Raw genomic sequence first — 26,286 nt, forward strand, 5'->3', positions numbered from 1 at the left:
GGGCTTTGCTCAGTCCTATTTTCCTAGGCCCTAGAATCAAACCAGTATTGGGTGAATGGATACTGAATGAAGCTTTACCTAAGTGCTTTGTCTTTTACTTAGTTTCAGTGGTTAAATCTCAGAAAGCTTAACAGCAATTCTAAGCATGTCTTTATCATAAAAGGTTAAAAACTGTATTATTGGGATTTTTCTTTTTTTATTTATGTTTACCTACAAGCCCGTAGAAAGTATAAATACTCAAAAGATAGCAGACCAGGTAGGCTTAAGTTACTTTTACAAAACAGTAGAAATACCTTCAAATATTTAGCACTGATGAACTTACTACTGAGGACATGTGGACTCTACTAAGAAACTAATGATGAAATTCATAATTGGGTGTGGTGGCACATGCACCCAGCTACTCGAGAGGCTGCAGCTTGAGTCCAGGAGTTCAAGGCTGCAGGGAGCCATAATCATGCCACTGCACTCCAGCCTGGGAGACAGTGAGAACTTGGCTCTTAAAAAAAAAAAGGAAAAAAAATGGATAACGACAATTTGTAATGGTCAGTCCTATCCACCAGTCTAAATGAAAGTTTAAAAATTTTCATATACTGCACAGAAGTAGATGGAGTCTTAATGCTAGGTAAGGGTAAACAAGCTGAAATAGCAGTCAGTGACTTCAGAGACCATGAAACCAAAGTTAATCTTCTAAGTCCTTTTAATTGTTCTTATAAACTAGCATAAGATATAAACTTAAGTAGTACACATGAGTTTTATAATTTACTAATCTCTGACAGATAGCTAAGCATAGCACATCAGAGCGTAACACAGTGTGAGGGAAATAAAGTGTACAATGACATCTTCTATTCTGGACCTAATAATTCAATAGAGAAAGAACTACTTGTCACTGTGGTTACAGAAGGTTTCATGGACAGTGAACATAAAGCTCTACTAGCTAACAAATAGGTCTTAATGATAAAAACGTGGGCCTTCAGAGAACTAAAGGTACCAATGTGTGGCAGTCCAAAATTACGAGGAAAATGAGTTCCCTTCATGGGTCACATCAGCAATTTTTTTTTTCCCCTTTTGAGACAGAGTCTTGCTCTGCTGCCCAGGTTGGAGTGCAGTGGCATGATCTAGGCTCACTGCAACCTCCGCCTCCCGGGTTCAAGCAATTCTCATGCCTCAGCCTCCCGAGTAGCTGGGATTACAGGTGCCTGTCATCACGGCTGGCTAATTTTTGTATTTTTAGTAGAGACAGGGTTTCACCATGTTGGCCAGGCTGGTCTCAAACTCCTGACCTCAAGTGATCTGCTTGCTTCAGCCTCCCGAAGTGCTGTGATCGTAGGTGTGAGCCACTGTGCCCAGCTACCTCATCAATTCTTAATCTATAAACCATGGATAGGCTTCGGGAGAACCCAAGAACCAATGAAATCTGTTGGTAAGTTTTATGTGTGTGGTTTTCTACAGAGAGGGTCAACAGCATGTATATTTTCAAAGAAGTCTGTGGTGCAAAAGAGAGTTTATTGTTACAAGTCCTTGGGCAATCAACTTGGAAAAGGGTGGATTGAGAATGGGGGCTGTCTAGATCAGGATAATGTTGAATTTGACCCTCCCTTGAGGCTTTTGTACAGAGGATGAGAAGACGGTAAATTCAAGGGTTAATCAGAAATTAACACCAACATGACTTGGTGATGAGTGAGATGTGAAACGTGAGAAAAACATCAATGATGAAATCAAGCTTCTGACTTGCAACAGTGAGTATACCAAGAGTTACAGGCTTGGAAGATGAATAAAGTTGGGAGCATTCTGTTTTTTTATGAGTGCCCATGGGACAGACAGGGAGAAATGGACAGTTGAAAGTACAAGTCTAGACAGGCACAGTGGCTCATGTCTGTAACCCTAGCACTTTGGGAGGCTGAGATAGGAGAATTACTTGGGTTCAGGAGTTTGAGACGAACCTGGGTGACATAGTGAGAGCTCATCTCTACAAAAAATAAAATTAGCTCAGCATGGTGCTGCAAGATTATAGTCCCTGTTAGTCGAGAGGCTGAGGTGGGAGAACTGCTTGAGCCCAGGAGGGAAAGCAGCAGTGAACTGAGATCATGCCACTGCACTCCAGCCTGGGCGACAGTGAGACCCTGTCTCAAAAAAAAAAAAAAAAAAAAAAAAAATGCAAGTCTGGAGAAATATAGCTGGGAGTCAGTAATGCCAGTTTTAGCTGAGGGAGTTAAGATCATTTAATCAGTGTTAAGGAAGAAACTCAATAGTAGTGACCACCAATACTTAAGGAAAAAGGATAAAGTAAGAGGAATGATAAAGGCTGGCTGAAATATCTTGGGGTCTAGCCTAAGAAAGGAGGGGTTAGATGTTCATATTTATTAATATGGCTCTAGAGAAGCATTTATTCACTAATACATTTTATTTGTGTTCTCTAATTTAAAATTACCTTTTCATCTTACTTGATTTTCCTTCAGCTAAATTAGAAATTTGTAGTTTTTCCCCTAAAAAATTCAATGGCATTCTTTCTTATAAATTACATTCTCTGATTTTCTTGTCAGCCTGCTTCAAGGAAATCCATGTGTTCAAAATGCTTGCTCGCAGTTTGCTCCATACCAAATGGTTGCTTAACCCAAATATCTGAGCAGCAAATTGAGCTGATCCTTCTGGAGAAAGTATGGTTGAACAGCCAAGACCTATTGGTTCAGCAAGGAAAAGACAGAAAATTGAGCTCAATTAGTAATGAAAATACAACCTCACAAAAAATTTTATACTCAGAGCAGTCCTGCCACAGAAAATAAAAAGCTACTGCATTATTCTAATCTAAAGTAGAATCTGTACAACTGTCTTTAATACCGGAGTGGTAAAGTGATTACAAGAGGAAAAGCAGTCAGTATTACCTGCCATGAAGAAATATTTTATATATATCATCTATCACCCTTCTTATAGAACTCACTCACAAAGAAACTTATCTCTTTGAAACTTCTGTTCACATACACTATCCCTTTCAATCCCTGGCGAAGAACAACTGAAGCAAAATAAGGGTCAAGGTAAGAGTACAAAAGTACCTGTTCTTAGACAAACTTGAGCTATGTTGTTTTGACAGTTTTCTAGCTAATCTTTCTGTCTGCATTTGAACTATTTTAATATTTTTGAGCAGTAAAAAAAGTCAAATCCGTAGAATAATTTTAGGAAATGTCAAGTTATAAATAAATATTAATAAGATCCAAGACAGCAGAATAAAAAAGTAACATCCTAGGGGCCACATGTCTGCTCAGGCAGTGTCTTGAGGTGGTACTATTATGTCTAGTGTTTGCTAGAATCAGGGGTACTATTATGTCTAGTGTTTGCTATAGTTCCAAAAGCTCGATTTTCCCGATATTCTTGGAATTCATCAGGCTCTTTGACTCCCATTATCCCCAAGAACAGAGTCAAATACAAATCACAAGGCCAATTTACTAATTTGTATTAATACGTTATTTTATGGAGCTCCACCTCTTAATATGTGGTATTGGTCAAGTTACTTCACGTTAATTTATTCTCCTCTTCTGTGAGAAGGGAATTTTAACTAGTAGCTACCTGATGTGACACTTCAATGAGTTAATAACATAGATAAAGTGCTTAGAGCATTGCCTGGTACACAGTATGTGCTCCAAGAATGTCAACCACTATTGTTAGCACGCTAGGTAGAGTGCTCCACTCTAATATTTGAAATAACCTGTGCCTCCTGCCCAGGACTCCCTTTCTGGTAAAAGAATAGCTTAAATTGCAGGAAAAAAAAAAAAAGTTATCTAGTGAGCATGACATCAGAGATGAGAAATATGGGCAGTCTTCAGGATTTTACACAGGTTACTGTAAAACTACTCCTCAAAAGATTATCCCCAATTCTAGTGATCATTATGTACAAGTCTTCCAGATTATTTGTCACTCCTGAAACAGCACTACTATAAAAACTGCCAATTTTTTGCTTATCATGCTCCCCTTTTGTAAGCTCCATGGATATCTATACAATTCCTCTGGCATAAATTTGGTTACAGATTTATTTGTAGCTGCTGATTTTTAGCTTGAGACATTTGTATAGTCACATCTTGTTAAAGATAGCTTAGGCACAAAATTTAACTCTCAGAGCCTATAAAAACAGTAAAGGAAATAGGCATGAACACACAAGGCCAGATAACAGCAGTAACATTTTGGCAACTGAAAGGCAAACACAGTGGTAGCTAAGTTAGCACACCAAGAAAACTTAATCAAAATTAGCTGGCATGGTGGTGCATGCCTGTGATCTCAGCTACTTGGGAGGCTGAGGCAGGAGAATCGCTTGAACCCGGGAGGCGGAGGTTGCGCCATTGCACTCTAGCCTGGGCAACAGGAGCGAAACTCCATTAAAAAAAAAAAACCAAAAAAAAAACTTAATTCTAAACTGAAAGCAGGGAAAGATGAGAAGCAACATGACTGACATTACAGAACTCCCCCAAAGGGTGACTGACTAAATTAGTGGCACCAGATACCTTTGGAAGGGAATAGGGACTAATAAGAAGATGATTGACTCGAAGTCTAAGAAGAAGCTAGGTCCTCAAATCTCCTTCCCCACTCCATCTACCTGAGTAACTGCCTCTTTAAAGCACTGTAGCAATTTTTTTTTCTTTTTAAACATTATTTTTTTCTGAGACACGGTCTCGCTCTGTCATCCGGAGTGCAGTGGTGCAATCACGGCTCACTGCTGCCTCAACTTCCCAGGCTCCAGTGATCATCCCACCTTGGCTTCCCAAGTAGCTGGGACCACAGGCGTGTGCCACTATGCCTAGCTAATTTTTGTATTTATGGTAGAGACGGGGTTTCGCCAGGTTGCCTAGGCTGAGCTCAGGCAATCCACCAATCTCTGCCTCCCAAAGTGTTGGGATTATAGGCATGAGCCACCAAGCCAGGCCTTTAATTTTTTTGAAGGTAAAACAGACTTCAGTCTTGGCGTCTTTGAACTAGGGGACGCCAGGCACAGACAACTTTTGTTCTCTGAGTAATTCTGGTCAACACTTAAGAAAATACCTAGACACTAATGTGAGGGGTTGTTTGAAGAACAATCCCTACCAGATACACCCCACAGTGAAGCCCAATTTTGACACGGACCACCCACTTGAAGTTTCCAATTGTTTTTTTATAGTACTCCACTCTTAAAAGCGCAAACAGCCAAGGATTACCAGACAGCTGAAGAAAGTAACTATATGCAACAGACTATAATCATCTCCAGAGAACAAAAAAGAGCTTTTGGAAATTTAAAAACATACAAACACAAACAACAACAACAACAAAAACCCAGAAAACAAAAACCAAAAGAAATATAAAAACATTGTGTAAAAAAAAAAAAAAAAACCCAGAGGCAGTGGTTCCTACCCAATCCCAACACTTTGAGAGGCTGAGGTGGGAAGATTGCTTGAGTCCAGGAGTTCAGGACAAGCCTGGACAACATATGGAGTGCCCATCTCTACAAAAAGTAAAAAAATTAACCAGGTGTGATGGTGTGGGCCTGTAGTCATAGCTACATGGGAGTTTGAGGTGGGCGGATCACATGAGCCCGGGAGTTCAAGGGTCCAGTGAGATATGATCATGCCACTGTGCTCCCACCTGGGCAACAGAGCAAGACCCTGTGTCAAAACAAACAAAAAACACCTGTATCCAAAATGAAGGCCGGGCACAGTGGCTCACGCCCATAACCTCAGCACTTTGGGAGGCCAGGGCAGGCAGATCACCTGAGGTCAAGAGTTTGAGACCAGCCTGGCCAACATGGTGAAACCACATCTCCACTAAAAATACAAAAATTAGCCAGGTGTGGTGGTGCACACCTATAATCCCAGGTACTCGGGAGGTTGAGGCACGAGAACCGCTTGAACCTGGGAGGCGGAGGCTGCAGTAAGCTGAGATTGCGCCATTGCACTCCAGCCTGGGCAAGAGAGCCCGACTCCGTCTCAAGAAAAAAAAAAAAAAAAGAAAAACTCAATAGAAGGGTTGGAATGTAAAATTTAGGAAATATTCCAGAAAGTATACCAACAAGACAAACAAGTAGAATAGAAATCAAGGGAAGCCCAAATTTGAATAAATTCAAAAATGAGAAGAGAGAATATGGAGGGGTATGAAAATTAAATAATTCAAGGAAATGAATTTCAGATTAAAAGAGCTCACTGAAAGTCCATAATGAAAACAGACTCAGCACATCACATCTGTGTAAAATTTAAGAACAATGAAAACAGACAAAAGATCCTGAAAGATTCCAGAGAGAAACAAAATTCATAAGAAACCTAGAATCAGATTGGTGGAAAAGCAATGGAGTCCTCAACTGTGGATGCTAGGAGACAGTGGAGTAATAATGCTCCCAAAATTCCAAAGCAAAATGATTTTCAGCATAGGATTCTATTTCTAAACTATCAAGTATAGGGCTTCAATATACACATTTTAGATACACAAGGTATCAAAATTTACCTTTTATATTCTTTTGCCCCCAAGTTCAAGAATGTACTCCAACAAAATAAAAATAAACCAAGTAAGGGGAAAACATGGGAGATCCAAGCCTAGAGAAAGGCAAAATGAGTCTCCAAAATGATGGTAAAGGGGGATCCTAAGACAACAGCAGTACAGGATGCCTAGAGAGAAGCCAGTCCACTGGACCAGGTTGGAGGGCTCAAAGACTTAATATACTTGACACATATCAAGACTGGATATATACAGATATGAGAAAAGTTAGGGATTTTAGTAATAAAGCAAATCTCCTACTGAAACAATATTGACCCTCATAAACTGCAGAACATCAGATCATATCTTGGACTATGATGAACGAACCACAACACTGTTATGTGATCCAGTTCCATCAGCCAAAAGGGGACTTCCTTATGTTATTATCTTTTATCCCCAATTTTTTATTTTGAGACGGAGTCTCACTCTGTTGCCCATTTGGAATCCATTGGTACAATCTTGACTCACCTCTGCCTCCCAGGTTCAAGCGATTCTCCTACCTCAGCCTCTGAGTAGCTGGGATTACAGATGCTCACCACCATGCCTAGGTAATTTTTGTATTTTTAGTAGAGATGGGGTTTCACCATATTGGCCAGGCAGGTCTTGAACTCCTGACCTCCAGAGATCTGCCCACTTCAGCCTCCCAAAGTGCTGGGATGACAGGCATGAGCCACTGCACCCAGCCTTATCCCCAATATTTAAGAATAAAATTGTATTCTCTCTACAGAAGTAACACGATCACATTTACTTTAAAAAAAAAAATCAATACCATGAATTCTTGGGAAAAAAATATCTAAACTTGATTTTATTACAGATCTCACCATCAGTTTATAGAAAATATAGGGAATGGAGGAGCATGTTTACCACCACCTAGAAATGTAAGAAGCCAAATCCAAAATATAGAAAATTCTATTGAAAAAATGAAAGGGAAAAAGGGAGGATGAATTGTTATATATTAAAAAAATCAAGAGATTATCAACTAAATGCAATATAAGGACTGTGGTGGATCTGAACAAACAGATGAGACAATTAGAAAACTTGGACCCCAACTAAAAATTATACCTTAAGAAACTACCACTAGTCTTTCTTAGGTGTGAATATGGTATTGAAACTGTGTCCCCAAGAGTTAAAAGATACCAACAACTAACAGAAATTCTTGAGTTTGCAGAATGGTAGATTAAACAATATGGCCAACTAGAGTCTGCACAGAACCAGCTTACTGATGTCACAGGCCCAATTTCCACAATTCATTCTAACTCCCCCAAATTTACACACGTGATCCATGAAATAACATGAAGAGATAACTGCACATGCCCAAGGACTTTCTAGACCTCCCCTTTCCTTCCACCAATCACCTACTAATCCCAGAATCTATCCCCTAAACCTTTTCTAATAAAATTGCTGCCTTAAAGCCAGCACAGATTTGAGCTGGACTCATGTCTCCTTGTTGGTCAACTTGAAAGAGGAAGCCTTTCTTTCTCAAAAACCTGGTGGCTTAGATAGTACTGGTTTCTAATGCATCAGATAGTGGGCTCCTTTTGTTCTATAACAATATCATGATTATGATTTAAAAACTAGAGCCTGTATTACTTAAACATATACTTAAGTATAAATTACTATAACGTCTAAGATCTGCTTTAAAATAATCCAGCAGGAGATGGTTGTAGACACAACAAGATGTTAAATGCTGAAGCTAGGTCATGGGTACATGAGATTTTATTATGCTATTCTGTCTACTGTTGTGCATCTGTTACATGCTTGTAATGAACAGTTTTAAAAAATTCAATGTATCTTACCACTGGGTAGTCGAAGAGAAGACCACACATCCTGAGCTCCCCAGTCTGGTGTGAGGGGAGGACAGCTGATAACTGGATATGCAGTGTTCCCAGACATCACTGGTCCCAAACCATTACTTCTGCCTGCCACTGCCACAAATACAGTAGGAATGCCATCCCCTAGGGAAATAACAAGTGTATAATTATGCTAAACATTCAAAACAGATTTAAAGACAGGGTTTTTTTTTTTTTTTTTGGTTTAAGGCCTATATGTTTTAATTGAGGTCCTTGAATAGTCTTCTCTGAAAAAACATAAAAGATACTATTATTACACATATATTCAAAACATAAGGTTACTCTGCCACTTACTATAAGTCAAGTAATAAAGTAGCTGGAATCGGTTTGGTTGTTTTTGAGATCTACATTATAAAGGGGATAGCAGGGTGTCAGTGAGGGAATAGCTCATAGGCCTCTTCTACTGCTGCATAGGCTGGCCAAAGTGAAGAATGACACCATCTGAACAGGTGTCTTTCTTGACTGGGTGGTCCCTCAACTGGTGCAGGGAGAACCAGTTAATATAAACTAGGGGTTTAGGGACACGTCTTCAAACAAGAGTTGAATGAAAGTTTAATTAATATAGTGTCCCCCAAATTTTAAGGCCCTTTGATACATTTTTTAACATAATCTCTTAAGCAATTCATTCTTTGATAAATTTATAAATTATCCTTCTGTTTCCTAAAGCAGAGATTTGTTAACCTAGAATCCAAAATTGTATGTATTTGCGATTTTCTGAAAAGAGTTCTAGAATTCATTAGCTATCAAAGGAGTCTGAGTTCCCCCAACCTCCCACTCCCCCAAAATTAGTAACTACACTTCCATAGCAACAACCTGTACACGAAATAATCAACATTTTTTTCCAGTTGAGAAACATTTGGTTGTAAACCCAGGGCTCCATTATTTTAGATCACTGCTATACCATTATTTTTTATGTACTATATTCTGAAACTGTTCTTTAATTTCCTATCTGACTGCCTCCCAGGAAAGGGTGGCAACTAAAGATTCCCGAGAGAACCGGCTATTTCAACCTCCCGCCTCCTGTAACTGTGGGGGCCTATTTTCTATTGGAGTATATTAGAAGCAATGCTCCAGGGGCTTCTTACCAGGTAAGGATGCCAGAGGTTCTCATCATTCTAGTCTTTGTTTTCTTTTCATACTTGCATTTTTAATTATTTCTCCCTGCTCCTTTCTTTTCTAAGCTTCTAGAATACCTTAAGCTCTTTGGAGGTGAGTATTAAGAAAGCCTAGCGGCCAGGCGTGTGGTGGCTCATGCCTGTAATCCCAGCACTTTGGGAGGCCAAGGCAGGCGGATCACGAGATCAGGTCAAGACCATCCTGGCTAACACAGTGAAACCCCGTCTCTATTAAAAATATAAAAAATTAGCCGGGCATGGTGGTGGGCGCCTGTAGTCCCAGCTACTTGGGAGGCTGAGGCAGGAGAATGGTGTGAACCCGGGAGGTGGAGTTTGCAGTGAGCTGAGATGGCGCCACTGTACTCCAGCCCGGGCAACAGAGTGAGGCTCCATCTCAAAAAAAAAAGAAAGCCTAGTATATCATGTGTTTTTCCCTTAGAAAAGTGACAAAGCTCTTTTTCAGCATTATTAGTCTAAAGTGTGTAATTACTTTTAGCAAAATCAGAAATACCTGAAATGTCCATATTACTTGTGGTTTACCTTCATACTCAGCTTTAATCCTCAGAGTTTCATCTGGTCCTTTATGTGCAGATGTTACTCGAAGTTCACATGGAATGCCAAAATTTCCACAGGCCTTCTTGATTTTTTCACAGTGACCAAGATCAGAAGTAGAGCCCATCAACACTACAACCCTGCACTGACTTTCTGATTTCAAAAGCAACTGAAGAAAAAATACGTGGATATGAAAAGAACATAAAAACAAAAATGAATAAATGAGCTAGAGTTTGTAGTAAAATTATATCTGGGCCCAATATTTTCTTTCTTAACAGATCAAATTTAAGACAGAGACAAACAACAAAAAGACAGGATTTATTTTTAAAAATCTCAATATATAAAGGAAAGTGGTCTTCATCATTAAGACCTAAAGAATTCAATTTTTATCAGACAAATTATTTAAAATAAACAGTAAAGATACTCAAAATCTTTTAATTTTCAGGAAATTATAATACAAAATATTTCATCCTAAGACCTTTAGTGCACTTTGTTTAATGGAAGCTTCAAGGTATGATTAGCCAAATCAGAAGTCGTGTTCTAAGTCTTTGTAAGTTAATTGCTTGTAACTCAAAATATATATTCCTATAAGAATAATGTTCTCAAATGTGATTATGACCCTTGCATAATCACAAACCCCATTCAACTCCCAGAATTATAGTAATACCATAAAACTTAAAGGAATATTTAAAGTCACACAGATGCTAATGGAACTCTGACTAGCAGTGCAAGTGAGTAGGAAATATAAGGTTTCTCCTACGGGGTAGGGAGGAGACAGATTCCAGGTTTCCCCAACAGGATCTGGGAGGTATGTATTGGCCAGCTTAACAGCACGGAGTTCCAGTATACTAGTAAGGATAGCCCAGCTGATACATTTCCTAAAAGTGTTCCTCACTTTCAAAGTCACTGAAGAGCTGGGCGTGGTGGCTCACGCCTGTAATCCTGGCACTTTGGGAGGCCGAGCCAGGGGGATCACGAGGTCAGGAGATCAAGACCATCCTGGCTAACACAGTGAAACCCCGTCTCTACTAAAAATACAAAAAATTAGCTGGGCGTGGTGGCCAGCGCCTGTAGTCCCAGCTACTCGGGAGGCTGAGCTAGGAGAATGGCGTGAACCCGGGAGGCGGAGCTTGCAGTGAGCTGAGATGGCGCCACTGCACTCCAGCCTGGGCGACAGAGCAAGACTCCGTCTCAAAAACAACAACAACAAAAAACAAAGTCACTGAAAAGAAAAGCACTATACTCTCCCATTTTTTTTTCTTTTGAAACAAGGTTTTCTTAGAAGAAAAACACATAATACATACAGTTTTACTATAGAAGGTTTACCTCTACTCTCTCTGCAACCCACTCAAAGTTTTTCTTTACCATTTGGAGCCCTTCAGGAGTTACTTCTTTGAGGTCCCGATAAGACTAGAAAATAAGATAGAAAGTTTAGAAAACAAGTATCTCTTGCTACCTGAAACTATTTGGTTTCTGAGTTTTGGGGAGGGATTATGAAGAGTTTGTATAGCAAGGGATACTTCTGAAAATGCATCTTTTCACTTCCTGAATTAAACTAGACAAAGTTCCATAGTAAAGTATACTTTTATTTTCACTTAAGGTTAAGTGTTTTCTGTACTAGCAACTACAATTAACTGCCTTGAGAATTTTTATATATTAAGTATAGAAAGGGTCTTGCTCTAATTTTGTTTTCTGTTATTTTTTATTTTAAATACATGTGCAGAATGTGCAGGTTTGTTACATAGGTATACATGTGCCATGGTAGTTTGCTGCACCCATCAACCTGTCATCTAGGTTTTAAGCCCCATATGCATTAGGTATTTGTCCTAATGCTCTCCCTCCCCTTGCTCCCCACCCTGCAACAGGCCCCGGTGTGTGTTGTTCCCCTCCCTGTGTCCATGTGTTTTCAGTGTTCAACTCCCACTTATGAGTGAGAACATGTGGTGTTTGGTTTTTCGTTCCTGTGTTAGTTTGCTGAGGATGATGGCTTCTAGCTGAATCCATTTCCCTGCAAAGGACATGATCTCATTCTTTTTCTTTCTTTCTTTTTTTTTTTGGAGACAGAGTCTCGCTCTGTCAACCAGGTTGGAGTGCAGTGGCACAATCTCGGCTCACTGCAACCTCCACCTCCCGGGTTCAAACAATTCTCTGCCTCAGCCTTCCGAGAAGCTGGGATTACAGGTGCCCACCACCATGCCTGGCTAATTTTTTTTTTTTTTTTTTGAGACAAGGTTTCACTATCTCGGCCTGGTCTTGAACTCCTGACCTTGTCATCCACCTGCCTTGGCCTCCCAAAGTGCTGGGATTATAGGTGTGAGCCACCGCGCCTGGCCAATCTCATTCTTTTTTATGGCTGCATAGTATTCCATGGTGTGTGTATATCACATTTTCTTTATCCAGTCTAACACTGATGGGCATTTGGGTTGGTTCCATGTCTTTGCTATTGTAAATAGTGCTGCTCCTGTGCACGTGTCTTTACAGTAGAATGATTTATATTCCTTTGGGTATATACCCAGTAATGGGATTGCTGGGTCAAATGGTATTTCTGGTTCTAGATCCTTGAGGAATCACCACACTGTCTTCCACAATGGCTGAACTAATTTGCATTCCCACCAACAGTGTAAAAGCGTTCCTATTTCTTCATAGCCTCTCCAGCATCTGTTGTTTCCTGACTTTTTTAAAACAGCCATTCTGACTGGTGTGAGATGGTATCTCATTGTGGTTTAGGTTTGCATTTCTCTAATGATCAGTGATGATGAGCTTTTTTTCATGTTTGTTGGCTGCATAAATGTCTTTTGAGAAGTGTCTGTTGTTTTATATAGGAGCAGAAATGTGGCCTGGTAACATGCAGGAGACTTGGGATAGAGTCCCAGATCTGTCCCTGACTCTAGTAATTGTGAAGATACCCATCCTCTTAAGACCCTTAGTTTTCATTTAGCCAAACAAAGATAATACTTGCTGTTACTGTTGTGACAATGTTATTAAGATAACAGATGAGAAATTTGCTTTATAAATGTAAAGTATTATTCCTATTATTCTTATATTAGGATACCAGAGACATTTATCTTTAAAAATAAACAGCGATCCACAAAACAGGTTCATATCATTAGGAACAATAATTTGCTTTTTCCCCTCATCTCTCCTTTCTCCTCTATCTCAGCTTGATCTCAAAAAGGATAAAAAACCTGAAGCATTATCTACCTGTTTGTCTTTCTGTTGGCTTCGATCTCCTGATGGCCAGAGTCTCCAGGAATCATTGTCAATAACATCAGCAAGAACAATTTCTTTGGTGGTTACATCAACACCAAATTCAATCTGGAAACAGCATGTCAACAAAGTTTTCAAAAACTATTTTATGAAAGCATCTCTCAACTATAACCTTTACTTTCAAATCCTGTTGTTTTATCTGTACTTGTTTTATCTGTACCTTCATATCAACCAGTGTACAATTCTGGGGCAACCAGGATTTCTCCAGTATTTCAAATATAGCCTGTGTAGCATGACTCATGATATCCACTTCAGTCTGGCCTATAACAAGTCCAGCAAAGCAAAATTTTGCAGCAATCAGCTGTTCCTCAGACCACTGTGGGTCATTATTGGCATCATCCTGTGAATAAAGTATAGGAGTACAATTAACTTCAATCTAAAATTTTTAAACTTTTCAGAAAAAACAACATCCTTTTCACCTTGAGCATGAACTCCTTAGAAATTTTTAGCCACAGCCGGGCATGGTGGCTCATGCCTGTAATCCCAGCACTTTAGGGGGCTGAGGTGGGCGGATCACAAGATCAGGAGTTCGAGACCAGCCTGGCCAACACAGTGAAACCCTGTCTACTAAAAATACAAAAAATTAGCTGGGTGTGGTGGTGTGCACCTGTAATCCTAGCTACTTGGGAGGCTGAGGCAGGAGAATCATTTAAACCCGGGAGATGGAGGTTGCAGTGAGCTGAGAGAGCGCCACTGCACTCTAGCCTAAGCAACAGAGGGAGACTCCATCTCAAAAAAAAAAAAAAAGAAAGAAAAGAAATTTTGATCCAGGTACAATGGCTCACACTGTAGTCCCAGTAATTTAGGAGGCTGAGGCAGGAGGATCGTTTGAGCCTAGGAGTTCAAGAGCAGCCTGGGCAACAAAATGAGACATCTAAAGAAATTTTTTGTTTACGATACTCCTTAATTCAAAGCAATTATTACTCCTCTTTTTTTTCCTAGTTAGCTCCTGCAAGCAGAAAAAACTATTACTCTTAATTTGTTTACTCTCAATAGCACTTTAAAATTCAAAGTATTTAGGTGAGTAACTTATTCTAGGTCACAAAGTATTTCAAAGAATTTAACCTCTATAAACGAATTTAAACAGAATTTAAGTTTGTGATTTTTGTTTTTCCTTAATAACAGTCATCAGACATGACAGGAAGGCCAAAGCACATTTTAATCAATCAAATCTTTCCAAAACCACAGTTCTCATAACCTCCCGACCTCACTTTTTATTAGAATTTATACAGCACTATAATTTTTTAGGGACATTATTTGATAATTCAAGAGACCTCAGACAAAGAGGTAAGTGAAAAAAATGAAATAATTTCATTTTATTCTCAGCAGTGTCCCAACTTTACATGACAATATCTTTATAAATTCTTGATCTATATAATCATAATACACACGTTTACATAACTCATTGATTAAAAAGCAAGACTGATATTGCTTCCCAGGCAGATGTATGCTTAACAGCATAAATCAAGATGGTTAAAAGCAGTAAAGCCTACAAAATTCATAACCACTGATTCTTACAACCTTTATTTATATATTTTCACTTACAAGAGACATTGTTAGTATAGTTTTCCTGTATTAGAATATAAAAATATTTCAACTAAATTTTTAAAAAATTAATTAAATGTTACTTTTCTCTTCTTCCTGTTAGTCATCTTGGTTCAAAGGTAAGATTTTCAGATGCTTTCTTTTTAAAATTTGATTTATCATTGTTAATGGAAGTGTACATTATTGACATTGGCAACTAGATAAGACAAATTTTGGAATGACATTTGCAATATCAAAATATCAAAAACTTTGCTTGAATATTTAAACCTTTAGAGTTTCTAATTATAAATTTATTGCCGTGTTACAGTAAGACATAAAACAGAGGCATAAGATAATTACCTTGAAAAACAACTCCACTTTAGGTGGGTAAAACTTATATCCTTCCTTGACACCAGGATTTCTTTTGAGAAAAGAACCAGTTGCTATTCTTCTGCAAACCCATTCAATTGGAATCATTTCACACTGGGGTGCAATGAAAGCTGTCTCCCCACATTTTCTGGTGAAGGCAGTTTTAATACCTACATATTGATAACCAAAGTTAAAAAAGGTATTGAAATGATATGTAAAAAGGTAGATCTGAGGCACAATAAAACTCTACCCTTTACAAGCAACAAAGAACCTCTATCAAAAATAAGTGTAATTTTTCTCTTTATTTAATGTAGATGCGGTCAGTTGTTGACTCAAACAGTAAGCAGCACATGACTATACATACAATGTATTGTTCAGCCATAAAAAGGAACGAAATTCCTGATACATCCATGCTATATAATATGGATGAAGCTTAAAAACACTAGGCTAAATGAAAAACACAAAATGCAAAAGAACAAATACTTACGATTTGACTTATATGAGGTAACTAGAATAGGCAAATTCAGACAGAAAAGAGAATGGAAGTTACCAAGGGCTGAGGAGTGGGAGGAATAGTTATTGTTTAATGCTACACAGTTTGTTTGGGATGATGAAAAAGTTCTGGAAATGGATAATGGGATGAGTGTACAACATTGTGAATGCACATAATGCCACTGAATTGGACACTTAAAAATGGTCAAACTGGTAAATTTTATGTATTTATCACAATTTTCTTTTAAAAAATATCAGGAGCCTATTTTATGGCAGATATTGTTCCAACCATTTTAAATACATCTTTTTTGTTTAATCCTCATAACATTTGATAAGATACTATTAAGATCAATCCAACAAAACAGGTAAGGACACTGAGACACAGTAGTAATGTCAGCTAGTATTAGGTAAAGCAGGATTTCCAACCTACCCTGTCTCTAGGAGCCGCCCACTTAACCACTTTGCTGTATTGCCTCTCCTGGAAGTGTTACTACATCACAGTACAAAGTAATGCTACAGCATTAACATGATTTAAAATATCTCCTGGAAACCTACATGGGTTTGAGATAATGCTTATTTTCAGCCTGCATTACTATTTCCAATCCCAACCTAATCCTCTAGTCTAACTTTTATTATCAGGAAAGAATTGGGGATCTTTGCTGTTATATGTGTATCCGTACATGAAGGGAGCTTCTATTTATGGAAACCCTCCACTGTGCTAAGTGTGTTATATATGTTGTCTCATTTAACTGTGCATAAAATTTTGAGGTAGGTTTTTTTGTTTTTTTTTTTTGAGACAAAGTGTCACACAGGCTGGAGTGCAGTGGCGTGATCTTGGCTCACTGCAACCTCCGCCACCTGGGTTCAAGAGATTCTCCTGCCTCAGCCTCCTGAGTAGCTGGGATTACAGGTGTGCACCACCACGCCTGGCTAATTTTTGTATTTTTAGTAGACACAGGGTTTCATCATGTTGGTCAGGAACTCCTGATCTCGTGATCCGCCCACCTCAGTCTCCCAAGGTGCTGGGATTACAGGTGTGAGCCACCGCGCCTGGCCTTGAAGTAGGTATTATTATTTATACATTTTACAGTGAAAAAAACAGAGGCTCAAAGAAGTAATTTCACACACTAGGTCATGTAGCCATTTGGTAATGGAGCCTGGACTTGAAACGCACTGTCCAAACCCTACACTATTTCCTCTGCCCTCTCTTTGAATCTGACTCGTAAGACTCAAATGAAAAAAAGAAAGAATTGTGGTATGTTGCATGAACAGAAACCCTAAGGAAAAAATGAAAAGAGGGGAAGTAAAACTGTCATTTTAACCTTTAAAAAAAAAAATTAGATGCAATCTGTTGTTTAACTTTTAATGAATGATCAGGCTCATGGATAGACAGGTGACTTTAATCAATTCTCAACTTGGGGTGGTAACTACATCCTTGGTTTCAAGAGCTCTTCTCTCTTAGGTCTGTTAATCATTAGTCATATATTTGCTCATTTGTCTACCAAGCTGGACACAGTAGTATCCAATTTTATTGTTTTTAATATAAAGATAACTTCGTCTTAGAGAGAACCCCCCAATCCCAAGGAGAACCAAAAGCACATAATGAAGCTACGGTAATCATCTCTGCACAAAAAATCCCTAAAAGTTTCTAAAACAGACTCAGTTTAGATGACATAATGATGGCTTCTAATACTGCTAAATATGAAAGCAAATTCCATGACTGTGCATGGTGAGAAAAAAATTCCCATTGTTTATCTTAGTTGTCTACAAAGCTCAAAACTCTCATCCAGGTTACTAAAAAATGTTTATGTCACTGACACACTCTGGATTACAATGAACATATATTAGCTAGAATAGTAATTCTAGCTAATACATATGTCCCCGTGGCCATCCCTCTTTTAGATCGGTCCAGATGCCCATCTGTGGTTTAGCAACTGTAGTACCATTCTTCATATACTATTATTACACTTAATGTAATTATAGTGAGTTTCTGTGAGGAAATTGGGATTTCATCATCACTAAGAAGGCCAGATTTTAATTTTTAAGTAATAAAACCAAATCCACAAATTGTATAACACAGTTATAACACAGTTATACTATTTCCACGGAAAAAGATTACTTCTTATTTATATAGTCCTTTACAGTTTGTTCCTGAGTGACAGTGAGAAAAGTAGAATCCTGATTTTCTGATTCTCATTCCGATGCTCTTTCCTCTCTACTTTCTACCTTAATTTGGAACACAACCCTGGTTGTAAAGAAAACAGTTTTAAATAGACCACTGATGGCCAACTAGATAAGGCATTTATTTGACTAAGCAAGTAAAAATCACATAAGGTTTAATGGAATTCCTAATATGTACCCTAAAACTAGTGTGTTTAGAAATTTAAAAAAATTCAGGTTTACTTAGTTTCATAGTACTAGACATAAAATCTGGAAAATATCTTTCAACATTTCCTGTGAACCAGTTAAGTTTTAGCTATGTTAAGTGCCAAATAAAGTAGTTTAAAGATAATTATTGGAGTATTTCATTTAGGTAACCATCCTTCCCTGTTCCCCTGATCACAGGACTCTTCAGAATTAAAGCAGAAAGTCCTGGACAAACATAACACAACTGAGTCACTCTAATTTACTTGTTATAAAGTTCTGGAAATGGATAATGGGATGAGTGTAAATACACTCAGAAAATACACTAAATAAGCAAATAAAAAGTCAGGCTTTATCTTCCATTACTTAATATAATCCTGTAGCTATGTGAAACTACCAAGGGTACACAGAAAGTAATCTTCTGACTGCTAACATTTTAAAGAGTTAAGCACTTTAAAAAATGTTTAAGTGAATGGGGAGAGTTAAAACTTGGGAAGAAAAAAAAAAAAATCGATGGAACAGGCCGGGTGTGATGGCTTACGCCTGTAATCCCAGCACTTTGGGAGGCCAATGCGGGTGGATCACTTAAGGCCAGCAGTTCGAAACCAGCCTGGCCAATATGGCAAAACCTCGTCTCTACTAAAAATACAAAAATTAGCCGGGTATGGTGGCGTGCACCTATAACTGTAATCCCAGCTACTTGGGAGGCAGAGGCATGAGAATCGCTTGAACCCAGGAGACGGAGGTTGCAGTAATCCGAGATTGTGCCACTGCACTCCAGCCTGGGCAACAAAGCAAGATTCTGACTTAAAATAAATTAAAAAATAAATAAATAAATAGATGGAACACTTATCGGTATTGCAAAAGGAACCCAAAATTAATTTGATGCTCTCTTTAGAAATTACCTCAGTCATTGGGAAGCTACCAATCAAGAAACCTTGAAATAAAAATCTTAGATTCTGTGACTTAGGAACTCTGGAAGATCCTTTAAATTTACAGCAATACACTCACTTTCACAGCATAGAGGAATTTATGATGTAGATGACAATCCAGGTTTGCAATTAAATCTTTTTCACATTAATCAAAATTGTGAAATAGGATACTTTGGAAGAGACAAAACTACGCCAGGAATGCACTGACAATGTATTTAAATTACATTACCTTGTTATTTTGTGGAAGGCAGGTACATCTAACTTAACTGAAAACAAAAGCATTAAATCCCCTGTTGAATTTAAGAAAGATTAGTGCTACTAGAAACTCTAAGAAATGAAAGGGCAACTGGGAATATTGGAATTAAAAGTAAGGAAAGTTATTAAATTATAAAATTAGAATTGGCAAGAATGATAAAGAAAAAGCTTTTATTTCATAGGTAAGGTTTCGTAGGTTGAATGATCCAAAGCAATGAGGCTATTTACACTGTGCGGCAAGAGTTCAAATCTTTTCCTAGCTGAAATTTCATATACTACAGACCAACCAGCAATTGACTGAATCCCTGCAGAAAACCCCTTTATCCTAATTTCCTTCCCTTTGCTTCAAATACCCACCACACAATGTTCTGATCTTCATTTGGTCTTTTGAATCTATTTCTCTATTGAAAATAGAGCCTTCATTCAGTTTTTTGAACAGGAGGGCGCTCTGGGGTTTTAGTTCAAATATCTCACTTGGGGAATGGCAGGAGGAGAAGGTTTGGTTGCTGTCTTCAGCTACTTTTCAGGGCTTTCAAGTGGAAGAGGAATTTGAAATTCTGTATTATCTCCCAGAGGCAGAACAAAGACCATTTGTATAGAATTACAGGGAGTAAATTTCAGTTCTTCATCTGTTAGAACTGCTTAACATTAAAATGGGTTTCCTTCATAGTTAAATTCCTTAAAGTGAAGATGGCCTTGGAGAGGTAAGCTGCATAGAGAGTGCATGTGCCAGATAAAGATTACAGCAAACTTGTTAAGATTCCTTTTAATTCAATGATACTAATAATCCCAAACCAAATAAGGTGTTATAGTGAAGTTTAAGGGTTCTTGGTTTGATTTAAATTCACTTAGCTTTTGAGACATCTGCAAACAAGTTGTTCATATTAATGCCAACTTCACATGAAAGACATCGACATGCTTACCAGAGAAGGTGAGAGAAGAGACTTTGAGGGAGCTGCTTACCTGCTTCCTGTAATAACCGAAAAATACAACTGGTGATTTTATTTGAGATTGCAGCTTTTCCTTCCAGGTGGTTTTTTCTAGCTGCATTTCCTGCTGTAATCTGGTCCTTGGACTGCAGGAGGACTTTTCCTGGACTATCTAACAATTCGTAGACTTCTTTTGTTTTACCCTCATACAATTTTTTACCAATGTTCAGTACTGTGGAAATAAAATGGAAATAGACCAAAATTCAGAAACTTCCTGAATGCTGAAGACTAAATCACCTAGAACAATTAATCTGTAAATATACAGTGATTAAGTAATATTAATAAAAATTAAATCATCTGTATAAAACCATATACTCTACAATGTATTTCTCATACCATCACATTTGATTCACATGATTTTGTGAAGAATTTTAATTACATAAATAATTGTAGAAATTAGTAAAGCAGAAATCAAAAGGGTTGAGGGTCATGCAGTTAGGAAATATAAGAGGTAGATAAAATCCTAACTCCTCTGACATCAAATCCTGTGCTCTTTCCACTATTAACCTGCCTCTCATAGCAGAACCGAACTAGAATTAAAATTAATTAAGACCTACTTAAAGTAATGTAACTATACTAGTATTTTCACAGACACACTCACAGTATAGTATCTAAACTATCTTGCAGGAAAAAATATGCGATTTTTGCTGATATTTGCTTTTTTGTAGGCAAAATGGGAACATTCAGCCAGATGAGTTTCTTGATTTCAAGTTAATATTCAAGAGGAGGCATGCCATCCCATTGAAGTTAGCACATTTGGAAGCATCCCTCTCTATTTCTTAATCCTGTCCCTGCCCCCATTAATCCTTTCTCTTCACTAACAGTTGTAAGAAATTGTGAGGAAGTGAGCACAAAGGAATCCAATTTTGATGCTGGTCACAAAACCTAAGAAGTACACAAAAGGATGATTTAGAGAAAGAGTAAAGATAACAGATGTTTAGGAACTTAAAATTTCGAAAGAGAGAAATCAACCCTCATAATTCCACAACACTCTCAGTATCAACATTTTCCCAGTGTATCCATGTGCCAAGGGATGTACCAGTAAATAATAATTCCTGCTCTCAAGAGACCTGAGTCTGAGGGGAGCTGATATTAAATAAGACATCATAATAATAGAATGCAATAAATACAGACTATGGGACTAGTCTAGACATTAGAAAAAGAAGTCTACAAGAAAGTGACAGTTAGGTTGAAATCTGAAGAATGATCAAAATTTAGCCAAAGGAGAGAAAGGGGTAGGTAGTGTTGATGAATAAATACAAGGTGGTCAAAGTGGATTGCAGAACTTCAGTCTGGTTGGAGCTGGAGCTCTGGGTATATGTACATTGCTGTTGGGCAGGGGAAGGGGTGGGGGCTGCAGCTAAGTTGTAGAAAAGAATGGCAGGAGACAAGACTTAAGAGTTGGACAGGGGCCACATCACCAGTTAGTGGAGGACCATTAAACAAAGTAGTTGTAATTTAGTTAACAGTTGCCACTGTAGGGCACCTAATTTAGAGGATGAATCTCTACCCTCCCTAATGTAATGTCTAGACTCATTAACATGGTTTAAAAGTCCCTTTAAGATACAGCCCTGGCTTACTGCTCCAAACTCTTATTTGTCTATTTCCTATCTAGAACTCCAACATCTTTAATTCTTATACAATCTTCCCCTAGCTTCTGACAATCTCTTCTTTCCTAGGCCTGGAAAACTTCCCTTCCATTTTGCTACACATCCTTCTTGTTTCACAAGCCATGCTGATTGAGTTTAGACTTTTACCCAAGAAGAGCTATAAGGCTTTCAAGTGCTAAAGCAAAACGCTATTTGGAAAGATCATTACGGCTTCTGTATGGACAATGAAGGGAGGAAGGGGTGAGTGAACAAAAACTAGAGCTTGGAAGACCAGTTAGGATGCTGTTGCAGTAACTTGAACAAGAAACGTCTGGCCAGGTGCAGTGGCTCACATCTGTAATCTCAGCACTTTAGGAAGCCAAGGAGGGCAGATTGCTTTAGCTCAGGAGTTCAAGACCAGCCTGGGCAACAGGGCAAAATCCCATCTCTACCAAAAAAACAAAAATTAGCCCAGCATGGTGGTGCATGCCTGTAGTCTCGGCTACTTGGGGAGGTCGAGGCCGCAGTGGGCCAAGATTTGCACTATTTCACTCAAGCCTGGGTGATAGAGTGAGACCCTGTCTCAATAAAAAAAAGGAAAAGAAAAAGAAATGTCTTGGTCTAAGGAAAGAGTAGTGGGCAAAGATGCAAGATATTTAAGATAGTAGTTTTGAGAATTCATCATGGAGGATAAAAGAGAGGGAAGGGTAAAGAACAGTGGGCCGGGAACAGTGGCTCATGCCTGTAATCCCAGCACTTTGGGAGGCTGAGGCGGGCGGATCACTTGAGGTTAGGAGTTCAAGACCAGGCTGACCAACATGGTAAAATCCTGTCTCTACTAAAATTACAAAAATTAGCCGGATGTGTTGGTGCACGCCTGTAATCCTTGCTACTCGGGAGGCTGAGGCAGGAAAATCGCTTGAACGTGAAAGGCGGAGGTTGCAGTGAGCTGAGATGGCGCCACTGCACTCCAGCCTGGGCAAGAGAGGGAGACTCCGTCTCAAGAAAAAACAAAAACAAAAACAAAAAAAACAGTGCCCAGATCAGATAAAGAAATTAACATTTATATATATTAATATGCAGTAAGCCCGGGCAAAGTTTGTATCTAACGCCCCTCCCCTTAATTTAGTTGAATCTGTATTACTTAGTCATTAAAGAGGGAAGGAATTTCAATTAATGGGTAGAAACAACATAAGAAACAACCATACGTGACATACCCTGCAAGTGCCAAAATGGTTGCTATAAATTTGTAGATGAATTCTGGAAAGATTGATGAGGACTGAAAATGATTCATGGAATTGAAATTTAAGAGTCTGGGAAAGCACAGAATTTACACAAAGGATAAGAAAATTCTAGGACTCTGCTGTCCAATAAGGCAGCCACTAGAAATGTGGCTATTACAAGTTGAAATGTCATTTGTTAAAATATATACTGCATTCGATATAAAAAATTGTAAAATATCTAAAGAATTTTTCATCTTGACTCCATGTTGAAATGTATTTTGTGTATATAGGGTTAAATAAAATATATTAAAATGGGCTCACGCCTGTAATCCCAGCACTTTGGGAGGCTGAGACAGGCAGATCACTTGAGGTCAGGAGTTTGAGACCAGCTTGGCCAACATGGCAAAACCCTGACTCTACTAAAAAATACAAAAAAAAATTAGCCGGGTGTGGTGGAGCGTGCCTGTAATCCCAGCTACTTGGGGGGCTGAGGCAGGAGAATCACTTGAACCTGGAAAGTGGAGGGTGCAGTGAGCTGAGATCTTGCCACTGCACTCCAGCCTGGGCCACACAGAGCGAGACTCCATTTCAAAAACAAAGCAAAACAAACAAAAAACAAAAAAAAAAAACCTTTTATATATATATATATATATATATAAACACATTGCACCAGTTTTTTTATTATTTTAGTTTTTAAAATGTGGCTTATAGAAGACAAATTTACATTATATTTCCATTAGCCAGCAATGTTCTGGGAAAAATAATATAAATAAAATGTATATAATGAAAAACAAACTTTGGTGAATTAACTTGACTGGAACATAGCTAAGGATTCACAGGAGAGAAAAATCAAAGGGCTGAAGAGGTAGAAAGGATAGCAGTATTCAGGATTTGAATGAAAAGGGATTTCAGACTGGACAGACTGGATTTAACATCTCTAGAGATGCCATTTTTGCCTTTGTGGCCACTTTTGCCTTTTAGAGACCATAAAAGTGACATTTAAGAAAAATCAACCTGCCAACGGTACACAAATGGAAAGAAGTGGAAGAGCAAAGATTTTAGAGATTTGCCATTTTAGAGGTACAGGTACCATGATTGCAAGAAAAATTCTGATCCTTGCCTTGATTCTAGGGAGTTGATACTCAATATCATCTGAATCTTTTTTGCTGAGTCTACAGCTTTTTTTTTTTTTTTTTTTTGAGACAGAGTCTCTCTCTGTCGCCAGGCTGGAGTGCAGTGGTGCGATCCCGGCTCACTGCAGCCTCTGACTCCCCGGTTCAAGTGATTCTCCTGCCTCAGGTTCCCGAGTAGCTAGGATTACAGGCATACGCCACCACGTCCAGCAAATTTTTGCATTTTTAGTAGAGCCGGGGTTTCACCATGTTGGCCAGGATAATCTCGATCTCCTGACCTCGTGATCCGCCCGCCTGGGACTCCCAAAGTGCTGGGGATTACAGGCGTGAGCCACAGCGCCCGGCCTGAGTCTACAGCTTTTTAAAATCTAAATTCAGTTACTTTCTATGTGGAAAAGAATGTACCCAGCAGCCACAAAAGCAATTTGCCTCACTATACATATAGCAACTGAGTGTGTGGGAAAAACCAACGTTTGTTTTTTTCCAGCATAAAGAGCAAGAACAATCTTTCCTGATAGTGCAACTTTTTTGCCTAAAGGTTTTGGAGTTCTTCAAAGCCATCGTGGCATCAAAGACTACTGGAACGAACACACATACACACACACACACACACACCATCATGGCATCAAAGACTACCTAAAAACACCCCCCCTCCCCAGCCATCATGGAATCAGACTACTTCAACACGCGCGCGCGCACACATACACACCCATGACATCAAAGACTACTTAAACACGCACACGCACGTACACTCCCCCCAAGCTATCGTGGCATCAAAGACTACCTCACGCGCGCGTGCACACACACACACACACCATGGCATCAAAGACTACTTACACACACACACGCCCCCTAGACAGGTTTTTCTTTTTCTTTTTTGAGACGGAGTCTCGCTTTGTCGCCCAGGCTGGAGTGCAGTGGCGCGATCTCGGCTCACTGCAACCTCCGCCTCCGAGTTCAAGCGATTCTCCTACCTCAGCCTCCTGAGTAGCTGGGATTACAGGCGCGCGCCACCACGTCCAGCTAATTTTTTGTATTTTTAGTAAGAGACGGGGTTTCGCCATGTTGGCCAGGCTGGTCTCGTACTACTGACCTCAGGTGATCCGCCCGCCTTGGCCTCCCAAAGTGCTGGGATTACAGGCGTGAGCCACCAGGCCCGGCCTCTAGACAGGTCTTTCAAAAGTTTCAATTATTAACCTTCTTAGAAAGGTCATTAACCTAACGGGCAAAGCAAGACTCAGGTTTTGACGAATCAAGACTGATTTGCTTGTATTTTGCAATAGCTATTGATTATAAATAATACTTCCAGGCACCTTTTCACCCCTTGGCCATTTCTCGTTCTCCTCTACTTTGCTCCTTCTCCCCATCCCCGAGGCAGTAAAGTTCGGGGAGGCCCGGGAGCGCCTGGGCCACGTGTGCGCCCGCGCGGCTGCCTAGAGGCGCTGCTGCAGGGAGGCGGGACAGAGTTTCGCGGCTCGCACGTGGCCGCGAGCTCACGGCCTGGGGGTCAGGGAGACCGTGAAGGGCCCGGATCCCTGTTACTCACCCTCAGCTGTCGCCATTATCCTGAGTGGGCTGAGGGCTGCGACCGCGCCGGGAAGCGAGGCAGAACTCTAGAAAAGAGGGGTGGTCAGAGAGCTTCGCTGGGCGGGGAAGGAGGCGGGGCCGCGCGACCCTGCGCCACTCTTTTCGAGCTCCGCTACAGCCGCCTAACCCGGAGGGGTATGGGCGGAGCCTGAAACGTGGATATCGGACGAAACAACGCCCCGCTGGCTTCCCGCCGCGCAGGCGCAGAGACGCGACCTCGCCTCTGGGCCGCCCCGCGCTGGCGCAGTGCCCGGACAGGCGAAAAGTGGCGCGCACTGGCGGCCCCTCCCCACTCTGCGGAAGCTCGCATACCCCGGCCCCTTCTCGGCTGCGGGAGCGGCTCAGAAGTTGGAGCGTACCAAGTCTTGACGGCCTGGGGGAAGCATGCAGGGAAGGGCATATGAAGGCTAAATGCTCTGAAAGAGAAATGAGGTTAAGTCCGTTACTCCCATTACGCTAGTGTTGGGTGCTGGAAAATAACGGAGATTTCCACGTGCAGCAAATACAGCTCTCCAGGCAGCTCTTAGGGGAAGGCTAGCTCCACCCTACAGCATCCGTGACCCCG

At 39.7% G+C, this 26,286-nt stretch overlaps 1 protein-coding gene and 1 long non-coding RNA gene across 3 annotated transcripts; one reads left to right on the forward strand and one right to left on the reverse strand.

Moving 5' to 3' along the window:
- Nucleotides 1–679: 679 nt before the first annotated feature.
- Nucleotides 680–26,285, reverse strand: PAICS (phosphoribosylaminoimidazole carboxylase and phosphoribosylaminoimidazolesuccinocarboxamide synthase). Of its 2 annotated transcripts, none has more exons than XM_001140521.7 (10): nucleotides 26,081–26,285; nucleotides 25,681–25,747; nucleotides 20,164–20,361; nucleotides 15,149–15,327; nucleotides 13,425–13,604; nucleotides 13,199–13,312; nucleotides 11,324–11,407; nucleotides 9,986–10,166; nucleotides 8,277–8,435; nucleotides 680–2,675 (listed from the first exon to the last, which is right to left on the reverse strand). In XM_001140521.7, the coding sequence occupies exons 1-10, from the start codon at nucleotides 26,105–26,107 to the stop codon at nucleotides 2,509–2,511; spliced, it is 1,356 nt and encodes a 451-aa protein (XP_001140521.2). In that variant the 5' UTR covers nucleotides 26,108–26,285; the 3' UTR covers nucleotides 680–2,508. The 2 variants fall into 2 exon arrangements, with proteins under 2 accessions (XP_001140521.2, XP_001140440.2); XM_001140440.6 differs by having other exon boundaries at nucleotides 26,034–26,273.
- LOC112208954 (uncharacterized) lies at nucleotides 2,675–13,629 on the forward strand. Its single transcript, XR_002943540.3, has 3 exons — nucleotides 2,675–3,029; nucleotides 9,295–9,418; nucleotides 13,158–13,629. It is a non-coding gene; the product is annotated as an uncharacterized LOC112208954 (long non-coding RNA).
- Nucleotide 26,286: the final 1 nt, after the last annotated feature.

The sequence above is a fragment of the Pan troglodytes genome, chromosome 3 (assembly GCF_028858775.2).
Source record: "Pan troglodytes isolate AG18354 chromosome 3, NHGRI_mPanTro3-v2.0_pri, whole genome shotgun sequence".
NCBI classification, from domain to species: domain Eukaryota; kingdom Metazoa; phylum Chordata; class Mammalia; order Primates; family Hominidae; genus Pan; species Pan troglodytes.